This window comes from Zalophus californianus, chromosome 8, assembly GCF_009762305.2.
Source record: "Zalophus californianus isolate mZalCal1 chromosome 8, mZalCal1.pri.v2, whole genome shotgun sequence".
Lineage (NCBI taxonomy): Eukaryota > Metazoa > Chordata > Mammalia > Carnivora > Otariidae > Zalophus > Zalophus californianus.
The window spans coordinates 132,051,322-132,071,783 of NC_045602.1; the positions used below are offsets into that span (position 1 = coordinate 132,051,322).

Genomic DNA, 20,462 nt, shown 5'->3' on the forward strand with positions numbered 1-20,462 from the left:
CTAAGTGGCATGGCAGTTCTGATGAAATTACTAATTAGATTTTTTTTTCAGCTCTATGAATTACATTCCACTCTCTCACCCATGACGTCTTGCTCATCTTTTGGCCACATTTAAAAGAGGCAAGAGTTCTGAACACGTGTGGCAGCTGGGGTGTGCTCAGCAATGCTGATTAAGGACTAGCTCGCAGACTGACTCGGCCCCACCCACCGCACTCCCTGTGCACCACCGTAGAAAAAAAACGAGACAATGTTTTGAATGCTCCTATCACAGAGCACAGCGTGTGCTCGCACTGGTGGTGAATGGTGGACACCTTGGTTTTCCAAAAGGAGAGTGAGCCTTAGTGGTTCCTAATGACTGATTATATCTTGCTGGGGAAAGAGAGAGGAAGCCCAGAGGTGGTTCAGCTCACTGGAAGAGACAGTACTCAGAGGAATCCAGGAGGAAGCCAGAGTACTAAGCCATTTTGGAAAAGAAAATGAAATCACGAAATACCACAACTGTTTGTCATGAGCCGGAGAAACTCCAAGAATGAAAAAAATCAACTTGTTTATTTCCTTTTCTTTCCCATGAAACACATACTTCTAACACCATAGGCACTGCATTCTTCCCAGGAGTAAATTATAAGTCTTCAACTCAATGGATAGTTGAGTCATTTCGGGGAAGAAAAATAAACTGTACTTGGTGAGCACATGGATTAGCCCAACTGAAATAATTTCTCCAGTCACCCTAGCTCCAACTACTCTGCAAGTCTTGAAAATAGGACTTACCTTTTTCCAGAACAGTTTGCCCAGAGGCAGAGAGGTGGGTCCCCCCTTTTCCTTGGCAGCTTCCTTTGTAGTGTTGGTGGATGTAGGGTTCTTGGCCTCCCCTCTGCTCTCCTGGGATATAAAGTTCGCTTTGTCTGACTTGACATCAGATGAAGTGGCTGGCGACTTTTCGGCACCCTTTAGAGTTTAAAAAAATTACAATGACCTCAGGATTTCAAAAGTGAAAGATCTCTTTTTTTAATAAGCATAGGCTGGGGTTACGTATGTTAATTTTCTTTTTTATAATTTTCTGTGGTTGCAAAGATTCTATGTGAATGTGGATTTGTGTTAAAATTTTGGAAAAGTCAAGATAGTTTCCTTTTGCAAAAGAATATATATTATGTTCATGTAAGTCATTAGGAATGAAGGTGCTGGTAAGAGGCACTTGCCTGTGAGAAACATTAGTTTGTGTTGAGGCCATTGGTCTTCAAATGGTTTTGATGATGTTCCCGTCAGTAAAAACAGTTTGAGCATGCACCTCTGATACATGCAGGTTTGCTTATATCATACACGTGTACTATTTTACTAATCCAAATGTGAAATTAAAGGGGTTAAAATAAATATAAGGGACATTGTTTCCAACTTTTAACTTTGATTTAATAATCACAATCAAAGATACCAGTGCCAGGCACTGTTCTAAACAATTGGATGTTCTAACAAGAGTTCTATGAGGGAGGAAGTGATTATTATGTTGATTCTACAGAGAAGGAAATTTTGGTCCCCGGTGGTTAAAAAAACTTTCCCATGACTACACTAATAAAGGGGCAGAGTTGACATCAAAATCCGGGGAATCTGATACCCAAACCCAAGCTCTTACCCCCTCCTCTATACTACACCACCTCCGACAAACCAAGGTCTCCCCACTCCTTGTGCTATTGTATCCATCCAGGGAGAAAATATCTAAAAAAGCTTCACATTGGGAAGGTGATAATGACAAAATGCCTGAGAAACCCATCTACACTCATCAGTTTCATTGGGAAATGGGCAGTCCTCTTCTCTTTGTGCTGGGAAAATACCCAGAGACTCTTGAAAACCATTACAAGGAGATAACTCTATTATATATAGAATACTATAACTGTAATATATTGGTGAATTGTTTGTTGACTATGCATCTCCCTGCCCAGACCACGAGCTTTGAGAGGAAGAGCCATTGCCTTGGATGCCATTACATCCGTAGCTCCCATCAGGCCCAGTGTCTGCCACGAAATAGGCATTAAATAAATAACTAAATAATTGTATAGAAAGGACCAGAGAGAAATGCCTACACAGGAACCTACTGTTATGTTTCTGCCCACCCTCCCCCTCCTAAGTGGGCTATAGAGCCACAGACCACCCACAGTCTTTTCTCCCTGCCCATCCATCTCTTTACTCCCCAAAGTGCCCCAGATGGTGTTCTGCCAGCATCAACTGAATATTAATACTCTTTGTCTGCATTATGGAAGAGATTACAACGACTCTGTATTTTTTGGAGTCAGCCTCACAGGGTTCCCAGATTTAGCCAATATTCTCAATAATAAGAATATAAGATACCCTGTTAATTCGAATTTCAGATCAACGAAGAATAATTTCTCAGCCTAAGAATGTATATCCCCAGAACTGCCTGGGGCATATTTATATTTATACTAAACAATTATTTGCTGTTTATCTGAAATTTGAATTTAACTGAGTGTTTGTATTTTATCTGGCAACCCTACCCATGGAAATTCTAATATATTAGATTTGGAGTTTGCAGATCTAATGACTTTACCTTCTTCCCTAATAAGTGTTCATCTTGTTTCACATTTGGGCATGGGAGAGGGGAGGGGTTAGTTAGATGTAAACATTATACCAAGAAGTGGAAAACAATGAATATGAGGCAGAGCTGAGTAATCACATGAGCTGGCTACGAATATTTTAGCTGCCCTGCAGAGAGGGTGGACATCAGGAAAACGTGAGTGGGAAGATGATCCTTTCTGGGCATGGCAAAAAAAAAAAAAAAAAATCCTGGATCAACGCCTTGCCTGTGTGCATGTTGTCATGTTCAGTGTTTGAAGAACATGTGAAAGAGTTTGATTCTGAAGCATAGCATGTGGTTAAGCCAAGAGAAAAAGATCCCAATTCAGCAAAGGAAAGCTGACACTCTATATATAACAAGAAGCTTATTTCACTTATCAATTCCGGGACTTCCCACTTTTTTATACTAAGAAAAAATTTTTTTAAGAAAATTCTTTTTATAGGAAGAAAAACTGAGATACAGAGACAATGAATTTAGGAGTTGATCCCCATTGGTCGCCATTGCATTTTTTTCTTGAATTGCAAAACCAGAAGATGATGTTTTTTTTTTTTTTTTCCCCTGAATTTGCTTGGATTTCCTCTTTTCTGTCCAAGTTACAGCAAAATTGAGGATGAGCAGCACAGCCCCTCTACCCAGGCAACAGTCTGTTTGGTCCGTTTTAATGGCCCTATTTTCCTATCTTTTTGGATGACAGAATCATAAAGTGAAGAAAAAGGAGGTAAAAGCCAAGAAGCTCTACCAAAGTGCTGCATAAATGAGAACTGAGAACATCTGAGAATTATCTTCTTACTTTACATTAAAAGGCAAAACCTTAGAAGTCTGGAAAGGGGCACTTCTTCTTCTCAGTATTTTCTCCAAATCCTATCTTTGCCCAAAATGTAACTCAGTGGCAGGATGTGGAGGCCAGTGATCTGGGGAGACCTTGGGAATACGGAACGTGGGTGGCCCCCGTTTTGTGGAGGAAAGAGACTCTGGAGGCATGAAACTTAGCTGTGCATGAAATGAATGCCATCTGAAATGCAGCTATGAGGGGGAAAGTCGTACACTTTGTAAACTTTGAAGGCCCCTGACTCACAGAAGCTCCAAGTGGGAATTCAGCTGGATTTCTCTGCACAAGGTCTATGACACTCTTCACTAGCAGTTACCAAACGGTCTCCCACATACAGTAACACCACTTTTTAATCTCCAGCCCCCCGCCCCAACCAACTGCAATCTCTATCCCTCCCCCCCCCCCCCCCCCCCCCCGCTGTCTTTACAAAACAAAATAAGCCTGTATGGAAATTCAAGGGTGGCTTCCTAATACAGTTTGTTTATGCAAATAAAGGTTCATCCAGGAAATCTTTTATGGAGCTTTTTATTTGCATACACAATCCTGGGGCTCTAACATCCAGCTGGGGAGGTGGTGGTTGTTGTTGTTTTTTCGTGAGTCCATTCAACATAGTGGAGAGTGGTGGATATTTTACACAAATGTCCAAGCATGCTGGCCCAATTCAGGGATCTTAACTGCTGGTTTCAGACAAACACTGGTGTCTTCTTAGACGTTCAAAGACAGAAATCTCCCCAACTGACTTCTATGTTGTCCTCACTTCCCAAGGACATGGAGTAGAAATTGCTCTGCCTTCATTCATTGTTTTCTTGTACGTGCATTTTTATTGGGGTTCAGTATGAGCTTAGTTAAGACTCAGAATGGATGGAACAGACCACAGAAAGATAAAATTATTTTCTTGAGGTTAGAGGAGTATTTCCCAAAGCGTAGAAAGCATACCATTGGTATCACAGATAATTTTAGGTCATGCAGAGATAAAATGCTAAAAAACATTAAAATGGAGAAAATACCTCCCCCCCCCAACTCTCATCTAATCTTTTTAAGAACATTCGGGGGGAAAGCTTATCTGATGCTGGTACACCTTTAACATTTTTTCTATTGCTGGCAAATTGCATTTTAATAAAGCTAGAAAGGCATTAGATTCGGAGCTTGACACAAACAAGGTAGCTAGAATGCAATTTTTTCTATTAGCCATATTCATGGTTACCTCTTTATGAAAAATGACTTGAGTTTTCCACGTATCATGTAATATAAAGTTTTCTTTAGAGATACCTTTAAATAGGAAATGAGTCCTTTTTAATATAAAAAGATCAACCAACTAATACTATATCTGACAAAAATGATGAAGATGGTATGCATACTTTTGACATTTGGGAAACACTGAGTTAGAAGGATAATTTCAGAACCCTGGTCCACACTAGGAAGAAACTAGTCAGATGTTTATGTATAATTATGGAGAAGAGAGTCATTGAAATTTGACTCAGGTCATTTTTAATTCCCTGTCATGATTCCAACCACACAAGGCTGTCTTCCCTGAAGCAGAGCTGAGGGGACCCAGGACAGCCACGTGTACACGTGGTGAAGACCAGGGTTCTCTTTTCTTTCTTTCTTTCTTTCTAATTTAACAAGATACAGACCTTATGCCTAAAGAATTTTCTAAATGCGAATCCTAGCCTGGGGTTATGCAGGTGCTTTTTCTTGGTGCCTTTAGCTTGGTTCTCACAGGTCTTCTGTCCAGCTTGGCCATCACAGACACTTTCTGCTCTGGATGCCTTTTGGGCAATAGCAGTCATAGCTTAGAACTTTGTTTTTAAACAAAATCCTTTCCCCCGCACCCTGTCGTTCTTAAGTGCATTGAAACACTTTGACATTAACTGCTGGTATATCACCCATCCCCCAACCACAACATTCACATCATGTGAATGTTTCTCTTTTTTAAACTCTCAGAGACAATTTGCGACATAGTAGATTCCCAGTCTATTTTGAGTACATGTCGATTTTCAACAGGGCGACCTATTTAAATGACCCAGATTAACCCAAATCCATTTGCTAAAGACAATGACAGGACACTGAAGCTCCGTCTATATGATATAAAATATTCAGATTAAAAAAAAGAAGATAACACAGCCCCTACTTGATCGTTTTAAAGATCTAAACACTCTTGTCTCATGGGAAAGGAAAAGATACATGAAAACAATTTATTTTTGCATCCTGGAGTCAAGACAAGCACTGCCTGGAGGGCTTTCTTTCTCCAACCCATTTTTTATTCAGTATTAGAAACTTCAGGGAAGCAGTATCTGCAAAAATTTCAGCTGACTTCTAGGTGGGCAGATCTCCCAGGCAAGAGAAGTGTCTACTGTGCGCCCGTCCACTGAGCCAAAGTTGGGGGAGATTGGAACTGCAACAGCCCAGCAACAACCATTCAGAACTGTCAACTCAAGTTACAAATGGCGGGGGATTTTGCGTGGAGTGTGGAGTGTGCTCAAAACTGTCCAGGCCAAATGGGAAGATGGACAAACCGTGTAAATGTTTCAAAGGCCAGAATCCAAGAACTTTGGTTGAAAGGATGTTAAAAACACAGGTTTGTGGAAGGAGGTCCGTTTGTGTTGTAGGTGACCTACATTCACAAAACCCTTTTCTGAGGCTCAGCTCCACTAGCAGTGACCCTGACCTCTCTGGGCAGGGTGGGGAGATTTTATCAGCTAGGTACGTGCAGCTGGCGCCTCGGTGCATGAGCAGCTGAAGAGAATGAGCGCATCAGGTCACTTGGGAAGCCACACAACACACCCACATACCCCACTGCTTATAGCCTATTGTGCTGTGTGACTTCAAACAATGCAAGACACAGAATCAAAAGAGAAACATTTGGACCCAACTATTCATTGAACTTGACCTTAGCTGCCTTATAGCAGATGACTAATTTTATAGGAAAATGCATGTAGATACCTCAGATAAATATTTGTTTCTAATGGAAGAAGGACATTCTAGAAGAAGCAATCGATAACTACAAATGTCATCATGGCCTTCAATACATCTTGCAGTGATTATGGAAATAGCGATCAAGAGTTCCACGGTTTACCAGGCACTGTCACAACTTCCTTCAAGGCCGGGGTGGTGGGACAGAATTTTTATTGTGCCGACTTTACAGATGTTGAGATTTGGATTCAGATAGGTTTGGATCATGTCACATAGCTACCACAAAGCAGGCCTGGAGCTCAAACTCAGGTCTTGAGACAAATTCTAGGATTCTTTTCCCAACCTGGCCCCTTCGAATATTGGTAACAGATGTATTGGGCTGGCCAAGCCATTTATTGGGTCCCATTGTCTTTCAAAGCACTCTCAGTTATCAAAAGAAGGACGCAAGACACTTATCTGTCACCAAGTTCAACTTTCCTCACGATTCCCGTGAAAGTTAAACCATGTGTTCCATTAGGGATAATCAGTTCTGTCAAGTGTAAAGGAAAACATCTCTAGAAAGTAGTTGTTCCAAATAAAATTTATTCTGAGGGGAATTGGTTGGATCTCTAGGATGACAGTGAAAAAATTTAGGCTCTCTAGGGCATCCTAACTCTAAACATTCCTTCCCTTGGCAAGCGTCCAATGGTGACTATTTCATTTCACCGAACAATTGCCTTTGTGGTGGAGAATTATTTTTTCCAAATTATATGAAAAACACGGAACGTATTTTTTAAAAACCAAAAATAGAGCAGTTTACTTCTCCTTTAAATTGTGTCTCACCTCTTTCTCATTTCTAGTGGCTAATTTGTACTATATTCCTATATTCCCTGGGTCTCTTCACACACAATTAAAAAGACTAACGTGATATATGGTTGTAGTATTCTGTTCTTATTTTATATAAGAAATTGGTGATTGTGAAATTGTTTATCCAGAGCTAGTAAATATTTCAAGCTTTCTACTAAAATTTTCATCAAAACACCACTGACACAAACAAAACACGTTAAAGACAATTTAACAGCACTATTAAATTGCTGCATATACACACACACATACACAATTCAAGAAACAAAGCAGCAGACACAAATCCAAATCCAATCCCATACACAAACCCCAAACATGAACGTACTTCAAACTACCTACCGTGTCTTCCAGATCTTTTTTCGTTTCAGCTTTGCTAGGTGAAACCTTAAAAGTTTAAGAAAACCAAATATTAAAAATCACAGCTAGCTCTTTAGGGTGATTTGATTTCATAGAGATATCTTTTTTGGGGAGGTGGTGCAGTTCACTCTGCAGGTAAAGAATGTAATGAGAAGTCCTTTTCAGTACAAAGGCATTCTACCAAGTTCAGTAGAAAGCCACGGTCTTCTGGATAATTTCTAGGTATAAAAGAGTTTAAAATATTAATGTTTTACAATGAAATACATCAGACCTAATACATTCACTAAGAGCCTGACCACCCTCAAAATTGTCTCTTGGAAGGACACAGACTTTCCATCACTCCCACCACTAATCCAAACAAACACCCCTTTGGTGTTTGTGGCACATTCTGTTGACTTGTTTTTACCTTTTGAGGCTAGTCTTGGGCTTTGGGAAGAACCCAAACACACTTGGAGCTGTCTGTCTGATTATGCATTCATTGATTCATTGATTGATTCATTCATTCAGCCCTCTCAAGGTCTGGCATGGGCCAGGCTGTGACTGCCTTGAGGAGTCAGAGACAAGCAAGCATTATAGGACTTGGTCCCTGCCTCTATGCCATCAACATAGTAGATTTTGATGTAACAAGATAGGAAGAGATTTCTTCAGTTTTATTTGCCATCTGAAGGCAAAACTGCTTTGATAGGTCAACAACTCAAGGAGCTTTTTTCCAATTATGTTTATGATCAATGACCATTAGACATGGGACTTCAGGAGAGTGGCATCTCAACACAGCTCATGTCACACAGTTGGGGCACCTGATGTTCATACCATGGCTCCCAGCTCTGGGGGCTCCCTCACTGAACGCTCGATGTGACACAATTCCCTTGCAAAGCACATCTCTTCCCTTTCTCCAGTGTTCCAGCTGCACCATCATGATCCCCCAGCCAGCACAATAACAAATATATATTATTCGCAGAATTAACACAACTTTTGAGCAACAGGAAAGAGGAAAGAAGGGGCAACAACCACTCACCAGAGTTTTAAAGAAGCTCATGATGGAATTATTATTCTCGGTTGTATTTGTGGTCTGGGGGTCCTCCTTTGCAGTCTCCAGCTCTTCCGGGTCCTCGGGGACAGAGCACCTCACAGTGGGGATCTTGTGTCCTTCTCTCCCCTTGCTGTCCACTATGTTCTAGGTGTAAAACAGAGTTTTCACTGTCGCCACTGGTCGAATGTGGACTCTCACAGTAATAACTTTTGCTTCGCACCCCTTTCTCCCTGACCCTCTAATTCCAGCCATTCTTCCTCTGCCCACGGGTGTGCAGAACAATCAGGAGCTTATGAGAGTCACTCTTCCTTCCCCTCCTCTGCTTTCTAACATATTCAGCATTTGCAGTCAGTTGGAGGGACATTGTTTGGAGCCAGAGGGTAACAAACATAGCAGTGCACATTGCCTCCCAAACAAAACCCCTTTTCTCCCAATTCTACAAGGAGGTTGTGTATGATGCCAATATTTCCCAACTTTATGGTCACCTAGTCTAATGATCTGCACATTATCCTCAGAGATGCCTCCATTTGACTTCCCACAATCCCCACAGTGAGAACCATATCAACTTTTTTTTTAAAGACTTTATTTATTTATTTGACAGAGAGAGAGACAGCAAGAGAGGGAACACAAGCAGGGGGAGCGGGAGAGGGAGAAGCAGGCCTCCCGCTGAGCAGGGAGCCCGATGCGGGGCTCGATCCCAGGACCCCGGGATCATGACCTGAGCCGAAGGCAGACGCCTAACGACTGAGCCACCCAGGCATGCCCCTCATATCAACTTTTTTAAAAGCACTCTTTTTGAAGAGTTATTTACCCATTTTAAAGAGAGAGAGAGCACAAGCAGGGGGGGAGGAGCAGAAGGAGAGGGAGAGAGAGAATCCTCAAGCAGACTGCGCGCTGAGCGTGGAGCCCGATGTGGGGCTTGATCTCACCACCCCGAGATCGTGACCTGAGCTGAAATCAAGAGTCAGATGCTCAACTGACTGAGCCACTCCAGGTGTCCTAAAAGTATTATGTTTTAAAATAATAACTCCGTTTCGGGGATCTGGGAGCTTATTGGTGCAAGGGATGTGATACAGGGACTGATGTTCTCCTCTAACTCACGCAGGAGGGTAGGAAGCATTCCAAACCCGTACTCCTTTCCCCATGTCTGTGCCCGTGACCCTGGGCTAAGCCAGGTTACTTCAAACCCATCCATTCTTCACTGACGTCTTTCTGGGTCTTGCCATCCACAGCGTCTATGTATTCCTTTCTCTGAGTTTCTATACCTCTGTTCTCCTCGGCACGCACTTGGCACGTAGGTTATGTACACAAGACTAGCCTAACACCAGAGGCCAGGCCAGAATAGTCTGCATTAAAAATGGGGCTTTTGTGGAAGGGCTATAAAAATACAAAAACACATTTTGATGAATATTTGAAACGGTAATAATGATACATGTATCCCGCAGGGTTCCCTCAGCCCCGGCACTCTTTCCAAATGGAGAGGCGCTTCTTGCAAAATGCCTCATAAAAAGATCTGGAACTCCGTAAAATTAAAAGCAGCTAAAAGCCATGGCCTTAACAAACTTGTTAGGTTTTCTAGCTAATTCCAGGCAAAACCTGTTTTGTGTTGGAAGAGAGGCTCCTTTAAAAAAAATAGGTTCTCAGGGCGCCTGGATGGCTCAGTTGGTGAAGCATCTGCCCTCAGCTCAGGTGATGATCTCAGGGTCCTGGGTTCGAGCCCCGCATTGGGCTCCCTGCTCAGCAGGGCGTCTGCTTCTCCCTCTCCCTCTGCCCCTCCCTCCCGCTCATGCACACACACACACACACACACATTCTCTCTCTCTCTCTCTCTCTGTCAAAAATAAATAAAATCTTAAAAAAAATAAAAACAGATTCTAATATGCGTTGAACTTTTTTTAAAATTCAAGATACAATTCAGATCCACATTGTTAAGGCAGAAGGACGGCTGAAAATTCTGTTTATAGCAACTGAGTGCTGGTGTACCCACAGGTGCGTGTATATACACACAAATTTATTGTTCCAATGTGCTTTAGAAAAATATTCCCAACATCAAACCTATGGTACAATGGATATTTTTGCTTAGGTGAAGCTGAGTACAAAGAACATTTGAAATAAAATTTGAAATAAAAAAATACTACATAAATAATCAAACCAGTGTTTTGGAAAATGAGCCATTATGAAAGTGGTATAAGGAATAAGTCTAACTGAGAAATGCCCCACTGGGTCTGACTTATGGTGTGGCCTAGGACAAAGTCATTTCCATTCACTCATTTCCTCATCTGTGCTCGGTAGCTAAGGGGGAAACTTGAACTAGGGCCCAAACTGCAGAGAGACCACAGGGTATCAGCCCGGGCTCTGGGGCCAGTAGCCCAGACTTTACTCCCTGCTCCACCAACCATACCTGTGCAGTCCTGGGCATGTTCCCTAACATCCGTGCGTCCATGCACCGGTGGGCTCATCTACAGAAGGAGCATAATGAGTAGCACCTGCCCCTTCGAGTCGTGGGGGGAGTAAATGGGAGAGTCCACTTACAGGACGCAGGGCAAGGCATAGCACCTGGTAAGCATTCAGTGAATGTCAGCCATTCCACAAGGCCTTCCTATTGCTGCCGGTCTATAGTGGACAAAGGCTAGGAGAGAGGACCATCCTCTGAGTAAGAGACAAGTGAGCCCCACTGGCCCACAGACGTTTAGTTGGACCGCATATTAGAACCACCTGGGCAGTGTTTAAGCCAATGCCCCTGCCCAGACCCTACTCAGACCAATGAAACGAGAATTTCTGGAGGTCTGCAGAATCCCGGGGGGATTCCAATGTGCCCCGGGGCTGAGTACAACTGGAGTTAAGGGAAGGGAAGGCCCGAGGATGAAGCCGTGTTTGCCCTTGGCCATGGAGCCTGTCACAGGGAGATGGGTGGAGGTAGGGGAGGGATTTTAGCCGGAGATAAGAGCATGAAAAATGTAGAGAAGATGAGGAAGGAATAGGGCTGGGGAAGGTTTGCGGTGAGGTTATTCAGTTCCACTAAGGTGGAGGGGGTATGACAGTTAGGGTGTTTAGGGAAATGCCACCCTGAGCCGGACTGAGGACGTGCTGAGTGCCAACTTAAGGAGTCGGTGCTGTGGAAGTTTTCTGGGCTGGAGCAGCCTTGCGGTCCCTCACCACGAGGGTGGGGTACAGGAGAACGAGCCCCCAAAGCAGCAGAAAGTAGAGAGTTCCCTCAGGGAAATTTAAGGCAGAGAAGGCCCCATCTCTGCCCCAGAGAGAGTCGTCTGTGGTTGCCTACAACACAAAGAAATGCAGTGAGTCAAGAGAGGACAATAGCACCAAAAGGCAAAAAGACTAGAGCTCTTTTCTCTCGATCCCTCCTCCCTGAACGCACACGCCTGATGGCAGAGGAGAAGTAAAAGAGTAAATCCTACCCCCTCCAGATGGTAAGTCCAAGGTCCTGTCAGAGCTTGATTCCAGAAAAAACTGGGATGAATGTAAAAATGGATACGAGATGGAAGTTTTTATTTTTTTAAAAGATTTTATTTACTTGTCAGAGAAAGAGAGAGAGAGAGAGAGCCAGAGCACAAGCAAGGGGAGAGGCAGGCAGAGGGAGAGGGAGAAGCAGACTCCCCGCTGAGCAGGGAGCCCGATGCGGGGCTCGATCCCAGGACCCTGGGATCATGACCTGAGCTGAAGGCAGCTGCTTAACCCACTGAGCCACCCAGGTGTCCCGAGATGGAAGTTTTTAAACTGGGCTGGACTTTTGAATCCCTGCAAGGTTTGGGATCTGCCTGTGATAGCATAAGAATTAGGAAAGAAGCTGTTTATCAAGTGTCTACCAGGAGTGTCACATGGCCACCGTCAGTGTGCATATAGAGGCGAATGAGACGCACGCAGCCCTGTCCTCAGTCAGCTGACATTCGAGCAGGGGAGCAAGGAAAAACCAAGCAAAGATACAGATGAACCAATAACTGTAACTTATGCCTCAAGCTGTGAAGATTGCAAGAGAAAAAATGAAGATGAGGGCACAGAGGGTGAATTAGACAATGGGTGAAGTCCTCCAAAACGGATGTGTGGGGGCAGGGGAGGCATCTATTCCGGAAGGCCCCTGGTGTCCAGGCTGGGTCAGCTGCTCTGAGTCCCTCTGGCCCCACAGCCCATGGGCTCCCAGCGCTCCTCAGAGTGAGCGGAAGGGCCGGATTCTACGCCACCACCAGCTCCCGGATGGGTGTTTCCGGCAGGCAGCAACAGGCAATGATTCTTCTCTGAGAGCCCAGGCTAGACACACAGGGAACATTTACTGAACTTCCTGGAAATAAAATGGAACACGGTGGAGTCAGCGGAAGGGGGGATGAATTGGTAGACGGTCAGGTGGTCCCCATGGGTCTAGGTGGCCGGCAGGGAAAACTTGACACAATGGCTCTCCTCCGAAGAAGGCGGGTAACCGTCAGTACCTCTTTACCCAACATAAAGCACTCTGGACGGAGGACACACGGTTGGAGAACTCTCTCCTCTGCCCTGTGGCATTTTCTCTTGACGTCTCTGAAGACACTCACCTCTGCCTCCCTAATTTCTCAGGTGCAGCAGGGTCTCGAGTCTTGGACAGCAACTGAGGGTAAGCGCCTCCTGTTCAATGCAAGGAGGTGGTGGGTCTGCCTGGGGATCCCCCCAGTGAGAGCTTTATGGCCTTTCACATTGAAATCCTCAGCTTGAACTTGAGCCCTTTCCTTGAAATGTTTTTTTTTTTTCTTCTTAGACTGGCTTTTAGAGAGAACATGACTTCTGCTTCCAGAAAGATGGAGAATATGAACGTTTCCTTCTCCTCCCAGTAAGCACAGCGGGAAGTCCCTGGTTTCTCTCTGCCAGACGGAGAGGAGAAGACAGACCAGCTAGGGAATGGAGGAACCACAGAGTGTGGAGTGCCCTGGGGTTTCTTTTTGCCTCATAGATCCTAGACTTGGAAATGGGGTAGGCAGCAACCTGCAAATACCAAAAAAATGACCGAAAAAATGCTGGTAAGGAGGCAGAAAAACTAGATCGCTCACACACTGCTTGCGGGTGGGCAGGTGCAACGGCACAGCCCGTGTAGAAAAGAGTTTGCCAGTTTCTTGACAAACTAAATACACAACCACAATACAACCCAGCAATTGCGTTCCTCGGCTTTTTCTCCACCGGTGAAATGAAGACATATATTCACACAAAAACCTACACGTGGAAGTTTATAGCAACTTCGTTTGTAATAGTCCCAAAGCGGAAGCAACCGAATGTGTTTCAACGGATGAATGGCTAAACAAAATGTAGTCTCTCCGTGGCACGGAATAGTATTCAGCAATAAAAAAGGAAGGAAAGGAGCAATATGTATTGATAGACTCAATGACTTTGATGAGCCTCCAGAAAATTCTGCTGGAGGACAGAAGCCTGTCCAAAGAGTGTACATTCTGTATGACTCCATTTATATACCATTGTTGAAAGGACCGAGCTATTGAAATGGAGCACAGATGGGTGGTTGTCAAGTTGGGAGAGAGGGTGGATGTGAGAGGGAAGTGGATGTGTCTAGAAGAGGGCAGCATCAGGTGGAAATGTTCTCCATGGGACTGTATCAATATCAGTATCCTGGTGGTGATATTGTATCATAGTTTTGCAAGATGTTACCACTGAGGGACCCTGGATAAAGGGATTTCTTTGTATTATCTCTTACAATCGCATGGGAATCTACAATAATTTCAAGATTAATAATTTAAAAAAGGCTGGTTCTGGAAGAGTAAGAATGAAGAATCAATAAAATGTCCAACAATTCTGCAATAGGTCAATAAATTGGCATGTGGTATTGACATGTGAGATTAACCTCTAGGCTACACTAACCTACATTTCTATGTGTAGGAATGAACACATTCCATGTGATGGAATATTTTGCAGCCATGAATTCTTTGAGGAAAATTATAATGAGGAGAAAAAAAGTCAATGATAATAATAATCATGACCAACCTTTATGTGTCAGGCCCTGCTAAACTAGTTAAAAAGGCCTCATGTAAGTGTTACAAGGATTTCATGAGGTATGTACTATATGCAGTTTTTTTTATTGATGAATAAATTGATGCATGGAAAGGATAAATAACTTGCATATGGTCATAGAGTAGAACTGAATTTGACTCCAGGCCCAAATTATTTTGGAGGCAAAAAGTATGTATGCTCCATGCTGCCTTACCTCCACCAACTCCCTTCCTTCAGATGTTTACTCAAAACCAAGAGTTTTCCTATTTTAATTTCCTTTGCTTCTATTCCTCTCCCCTGCTATACAACACATTTTTTCCCAGAGACATAGGCGAATTTAGTGTATGATAAAGATGTCACCTCAAATCTATCCAAAGTGAAGGGCTGTTTAATCAAAGATACAGGGACAACAAGGTGGTCATCTGAAAACAAAGTACCTGGTGTCCTAAGTCAACCCTATATAAGGACAGAATCCAAATGGATAAAGACGCTAGAAGAAAACATGGGAAAAATATTTATATTTTATAATTTTGGATTGAGAAGTCTTCTGTAACTGTGACTCAAAATCCAGACGCCATAAAAGGAAAGATTGAGAGAAAAAAAGAAACATCCAAATGTTTGGAAACATTCCGTTGGGAGGCTGGTTTAAGAAGCAGGCACTCTTGTTCACTGCTGATTGGAATGTAAATTAGTTTAGTCCCAGTTGAGGGCAATTTGGCATTATCTACCAAAATTTTTAAGAAGAACAGACTTTTATCTAGCAATTCCCCTTCTAAGAATTGACTCTAAACTTTTAAGTCACACACGTGTGAAAAACCAAATGCATGACGTTATTTACTGCAGTGAGGCACTAGCAAATGGGAAACCAGCCCAATGTCATTGTTAGGGTCCCGGTGAACTAGATCATGGCACATCCACACAGTGGAATACTACACAAGGGTTAGAAACAAGGAAGCTATACCGATATAGAAATAGTGTTGCCTGAAAAAAAAAGCATGGAATAGACAGAGTGTATATTGTATTACCTTCTGTGTAAAAAAAAAAAAGGAATAAAAATTTATGCTTGCATTTGCTTATGTATTTCCAAAGAAACCCTGGAAGGATACACTTGAAAATGCAAACAGTAATTATCTATTGGGGGTGGCATTAGTAGACAGATAGACCATTTTTAGAATTTCCTAATTTGAGCCAGGTATTACGTACAAAAATCAAAATTAAAACAAAATGTGGGCAACTCATTCCAAATTTAAAAAAAACACCCAGAGGGCGAAACTAAACACAGTTGGAAAGATGATGCCTTACATATTGAGTTATTTGTAGAACGATCTTTGTTCCTAACTACAAATATGTCTTTGCTATTCTCATCAGGCCTCCAGATCATTCTCAGCAAACAGAAACTTTAGACTGAAGCAAAAAACGCTCCCCAGGAAATATCTGGAAACTTCTTTGATACAAACAGGTGTTCGTGGTGTCAGCTTGTTTTTCATCTGAGTGGGAAAAAGCCTATTCTCCCCCCTTGCTGTTGGCTTCAAAGGGCAAACAGACAGGGACTCTAGTTAAGTGATCACAATTTGTCACGTTGAAAAATAATGCTGCCTTATCATAATTTGATTGTCTATAATAAAACCCATATGGAACTTCTGGCACCTTCCTTTAACTGTGAATTGTCAACTGGATTTCGGCCTCTTTAAGCAGGGTCTACATTGTCAAAGTGAAAACATAAACCATGAAAGCCTTGTCTGGAGCTATTAGTGATAAATGTCTCCCCCACCTAGGTTTCTTCACTGATGGCATGCCCCTGGTTTCAGTTTGAATTGTTGTACTGAGAATCAGCGCCTAGCGTACAGTTTAACACAAGAAAATTTGTCCGAAGAACACTGAATGGTACAGAAACCCATTACTCCATTCCTTTCCATCTGTGAGAAATTTGAGCCACATGCTGCCTGGGATAAAAGGGAAAGCTCTGTTTCCTCTCCCACTTGGATGCCCCAACAGCAGAAAGGACATGGTGTGCTAGGCAACAATGGTCTCCAGACTGTCACCTGCACAGAGCCATTGTCGGACTGAGGGAGAAAAATGGAATTTGGTTAATTCTTGAAGACAGAATTTATCTTCCAATTTGCCCAGAAGGGAAAGCAAATTAATAAACAAGCAGGAAGGAACTCCAAAACCAAAGTCTACTAAAAATGTTCTGGGGGAACTTCAAAATTTCATATATATATATTTTTCTACATTACGTATAATATATTTACTTTGTTTTCCCACGAAGCTCAAAACCACCTAAGGAGAGTTTATCACTGTGACTGATTTTTATCTTCCCCACTCTTCCCGCCCAAATTCACATCAGCTGATAAAAAGGCATTCATTCACATGGCAAAAATAGGGAAAGAACACAGCGCCTAAGAAATGCCAATTATGAAAGGCTTCAAAGACCGCCCATCCACAACCAAATTCCTCTTTCTCATCTCCTACTGGAGATTACTACAGACCAGTTACAAGTGTATTTAAAAAGCCAGTGTTATCTGAACAGGGACTTGCCATCCTAGCTCTGAATTGCATAGTCCCGGAATTACAGTCAAGAAGAAAGTAACTTCTTGCGGAAACTTACTAGCAGCCTTACTGCAGCAACTGGGGATGCCTCAAGCCCTACAGCGCACTCTGCTGGAAGGATCCGGACATAACCTAGATTGTAGTACGTTCTTCAACTTAGCCAGGCAGTGCCCTGTGCTTGCTCCTTTTATAAAAAAGGAGAAAATATGGATGAGCAAAGAGGAAAAATGTAACCTGCACCCATTATTCCATTACTGAAAATGACTGCTATCAACAACGTGTAATTTTTCATTCCATACCCCTCTCTGGGTTCCAAAATGATGCATAGGTGTTGGCAAGTGGGCAGATAGGATTTTTACCCTAAAAGGATCCTTCCTGTTTTGAACCCTGCCCTTCTCATTTATCACTGTCTTCACAGGTCACTCATTCCATTTCTGTGTCATGCTGGCTTATGATGTCTGGTGTAAGGGTGTCCCATAAAATCAACAGAACAGCTCCCTTATTGGACCGTTTTAATTGTCCCAACTTTCCTCTTATAGACATTGCTGGAATTAAAAAAAAAAAAAGCCTTGTGGATAAAATTTTGTCCATTTTCTCAATAAATTCCTAGGTGTCAAATTGCTCGTTCAAAAAGCACGCTGTTTGAGACTGCCAACATGCCAGGGTTGAAACAAGCTTCCTAATTAAGAAATTATCAAAGACTTCAGAGGGCAATACAAATAACCTAAAAATATTGAAACGTGAAAGCTACCTTTTCTTTGTCTTCTGGCATGTCTCCTAAGAGGGGGACTCTAAGCTGCATGAGGTCAAAAAACCTAACAGGTCTAAAAACGTTCTACTTGCCCATTTTCCCTCCTCTTTGGAAGAGAGGCAATATTGTTCATTTCATCTGCTTGTTCTAATTGAAACAGGCTCGGCTGGACCAGCTATCCAGCATGATGCTCTTTATGGTAAATCGTAAGATCACTATTGCAGACCTAACCTCAGGGTATTAAGAACTCATCTCGTAGCTCGACAGCAAAAACCTAACACAGCACCTATACGTGATAGAGCCTCATTAATCCATGGTGTTGACGGATGCAGAGATATTGTATTTATAAGATTAAATAAAGCAGTTGTTCATTGTGGTCAGAGTTGGAGGGGGAAAAGAAATCTATCAAAGAAAGCAATTCACACTTGCTTCCTATGAATAAGGTTTTCCATTTTCTCTCTCAGAACTCCTCCACTTGAGGGGTAAGTGAATTTGTCAACTTGATTTTTAATGGTAAGTGAAATGTGGATAGAGAATTAAGCAATGAAATGTGCTTTTCTTGCCTCTTTGTTTTGTTTTATTTTTGCAGCAGTCATTGCTTTGGGGCACTCTCTTAAAGTCCACTATGTAGGATATAAAATGGGAAAATACAGTTGCTGTGGGCAAAGGGTGGGTGGAGAGTGGTTCCCAGGGCAAGTCCCGTCGGGCAAAAGGGATTTGTGGAAGATTCTCCCGTCCCAAGACGTGCAAGCTCCAGAGTGATTGTGGCATTTCACATTTATTAGAGGGAAAATATCCAGTTTTTTTTTTTAACAAAAGTACTTCAAAATATAAAAGCTAATGACCCACAGCCTAGAATATGTTTGTCATCTGTTTAACAAACACTTCTCAGTAGCGAGAAAACTGTTTTGCATGCTGCCAAAATTAGGCTGCAGACCTTCTAAGAATGGTTTGGCCTCGTGCAGAAAAAGAAAAAAAAAAGTCCCATCCTTTTCCCTGAATTTTTAGGTGAGACCGAAATCCTTGGCCTTGCCCCCTACCCATTTAATTGTTTGCTACCTCTCCACTCTACTTTCTCTGTGTTGATGTCATTCATAGCCCTTTTTATTTATTTGTTTATTTGTTTGTTCATTTTCTTTTTCTTCTTTTTTTTAAGATTTTATTTATTTATTCATTTTGAAGAGAGAGAGCATGGGGGGAGGGGCAGAAAGGGAGGGAGAGGGAGAATCTTAAGCAGACTCTGCGCCCCCAATGCGGGGCCCAATCTCACGACCCTGAGATCATGACCTGAGCCAAAACCAAGAGTCAGATGTTTTAACTGACTGAGCCACCCAGGCGACCTGTTTATTTCCTTATTTACCATTGCTCTCTTCGTTGGAATGAAAGTTTTCATGAGGTATATCATTCTATCCACCCTTAAATCATTCCTGGCACAAAGAAAGTACTCAGATGTTTCTTGAATGAATACATGAGAGCATTCAAGCCTCTTATTTATTGTTCAACACCTGCCAATTGAATGACTCTCAGACTGGATTTACAGTTTATTAACAAGATGGTCACCTAAGTAGTTTCAAATTGTTGTAAGTGCTAGGAAGGAAGTAAAGTGGTCTGTGAAGGAGATATTTCACTTTACTCTCAACCCTACCACAAAAAAGTAATAATGTAAGTGTTGTAGCAAAGGACAACTCCCATGTCACACTGCTAGGAACAAGAGAGAAGTGGGGACTGGATAAGCTGGACAGTGAATGCCCCATCCCAAGCGGCAGCCACAACTCACATCCTGTCTGGGAATATAGGATGAAACTTCCCACTTTCCAGAAATATCTGAAACCTGGAACTGTATTGGAATTTCATAATTTTAAAATATTGTCAACTTTGTCCATTTCAAAATGTTATCCATCATCTAAAATATTAAAACACTGTGAAGTTCAAATAAAATCTATCTGTGGTTTGCTGCATCCTGCAAGAGGCCATTTTCCAACTTTGGTCTACACACCTAGCTCAGCATTTCCAAGAACAGTCCCTCAGAATCTATGCCCAACTGGTTAGACGGCTAGTAGTTTTATGGGTAATTAAGTTTAAGAAATGCTCAGTTAAACAAAGTGAAGCAGATCTGTTTGCTGCAGGACTTCTCAGGCCTTAAGGAGGCTGATTCCATTGTTAATCTTCAGGAAAGAGGATAAGGCAAGTTGTATTTTCTAAAACTATTTGACGGTGAGCCCTGTTTCAAGGTGGATCTCATTGGACCAATGTTCCACAGAGTTAGCTAATGTCCCAAAGTATTAGCTTCAGAAATTTTTTAAAAATATAAGATGCTTCAAAAGGTTCTAAATATTCCCTCTTTTTTGAACTTATAGGCACAGGGGCTAAGCGTGTGGGCACTGGTGATAAATTCCAGCTCTCTTGCTTTCTAGCTGTAGGACCTCACGCAAGTTACTTCACCTCTCTTTGAGTTAGTAAATGCTCAATAAATTAGGGCTGTTATTATAACCTGGCAGGGAGTAAATCAGACTGGATAGCACCAAAGGGAAAGTTAACTCAAAATTTATTTTGCATATCCATTGCAAAACACCATTCACTTAATATTCAACCATGATGATTAACACCATAACATGTTAAAGACTGAATTAAAA

General features: G+C 42.3%; 1 protein-coding gene across 9 annotated transcripts in view; it reads right to left on the reverse strand.

Moving 5' to 3' along the window:
* Window positions 1-20,462, reverse strand: part of BCAS1 (brain enriched myelin associated protein 1) — a 94,469-nt gene that overhangs the window by 31,375 nt on the left and 42,632 nt on the right. For 6 of the 9 annotated variants that reach the window (XM_027621401.2, XM_027621408.2, XM_027621405.2 and 3 more), the window contains 4 exons: window positions 8,538-8,696; window positions 7,505-7,549; window positions 5,044-5,178; window positions 768-944 (listed from right to left, as the gene is read on the reverse strand). In XM_027621401.2, coding sequence (XP_027477202.1) covers window positions 768-944; window positions 5,044-5,178; window positions 7,505-7,549; window positions 8,538-8,696 — 516 coding nt within the window. The remainder of the gene's footprint in view (window positions 1-767; window positions 945-5,043; window positions 5,179-7,504; window positions 7,550-8,537; window positions 8,697-20,462) is intronic. The other 3 variants (XM_027621410.2, XM_027621409.2, XM_027621402.2) reach the window with 1 other exon arrangement.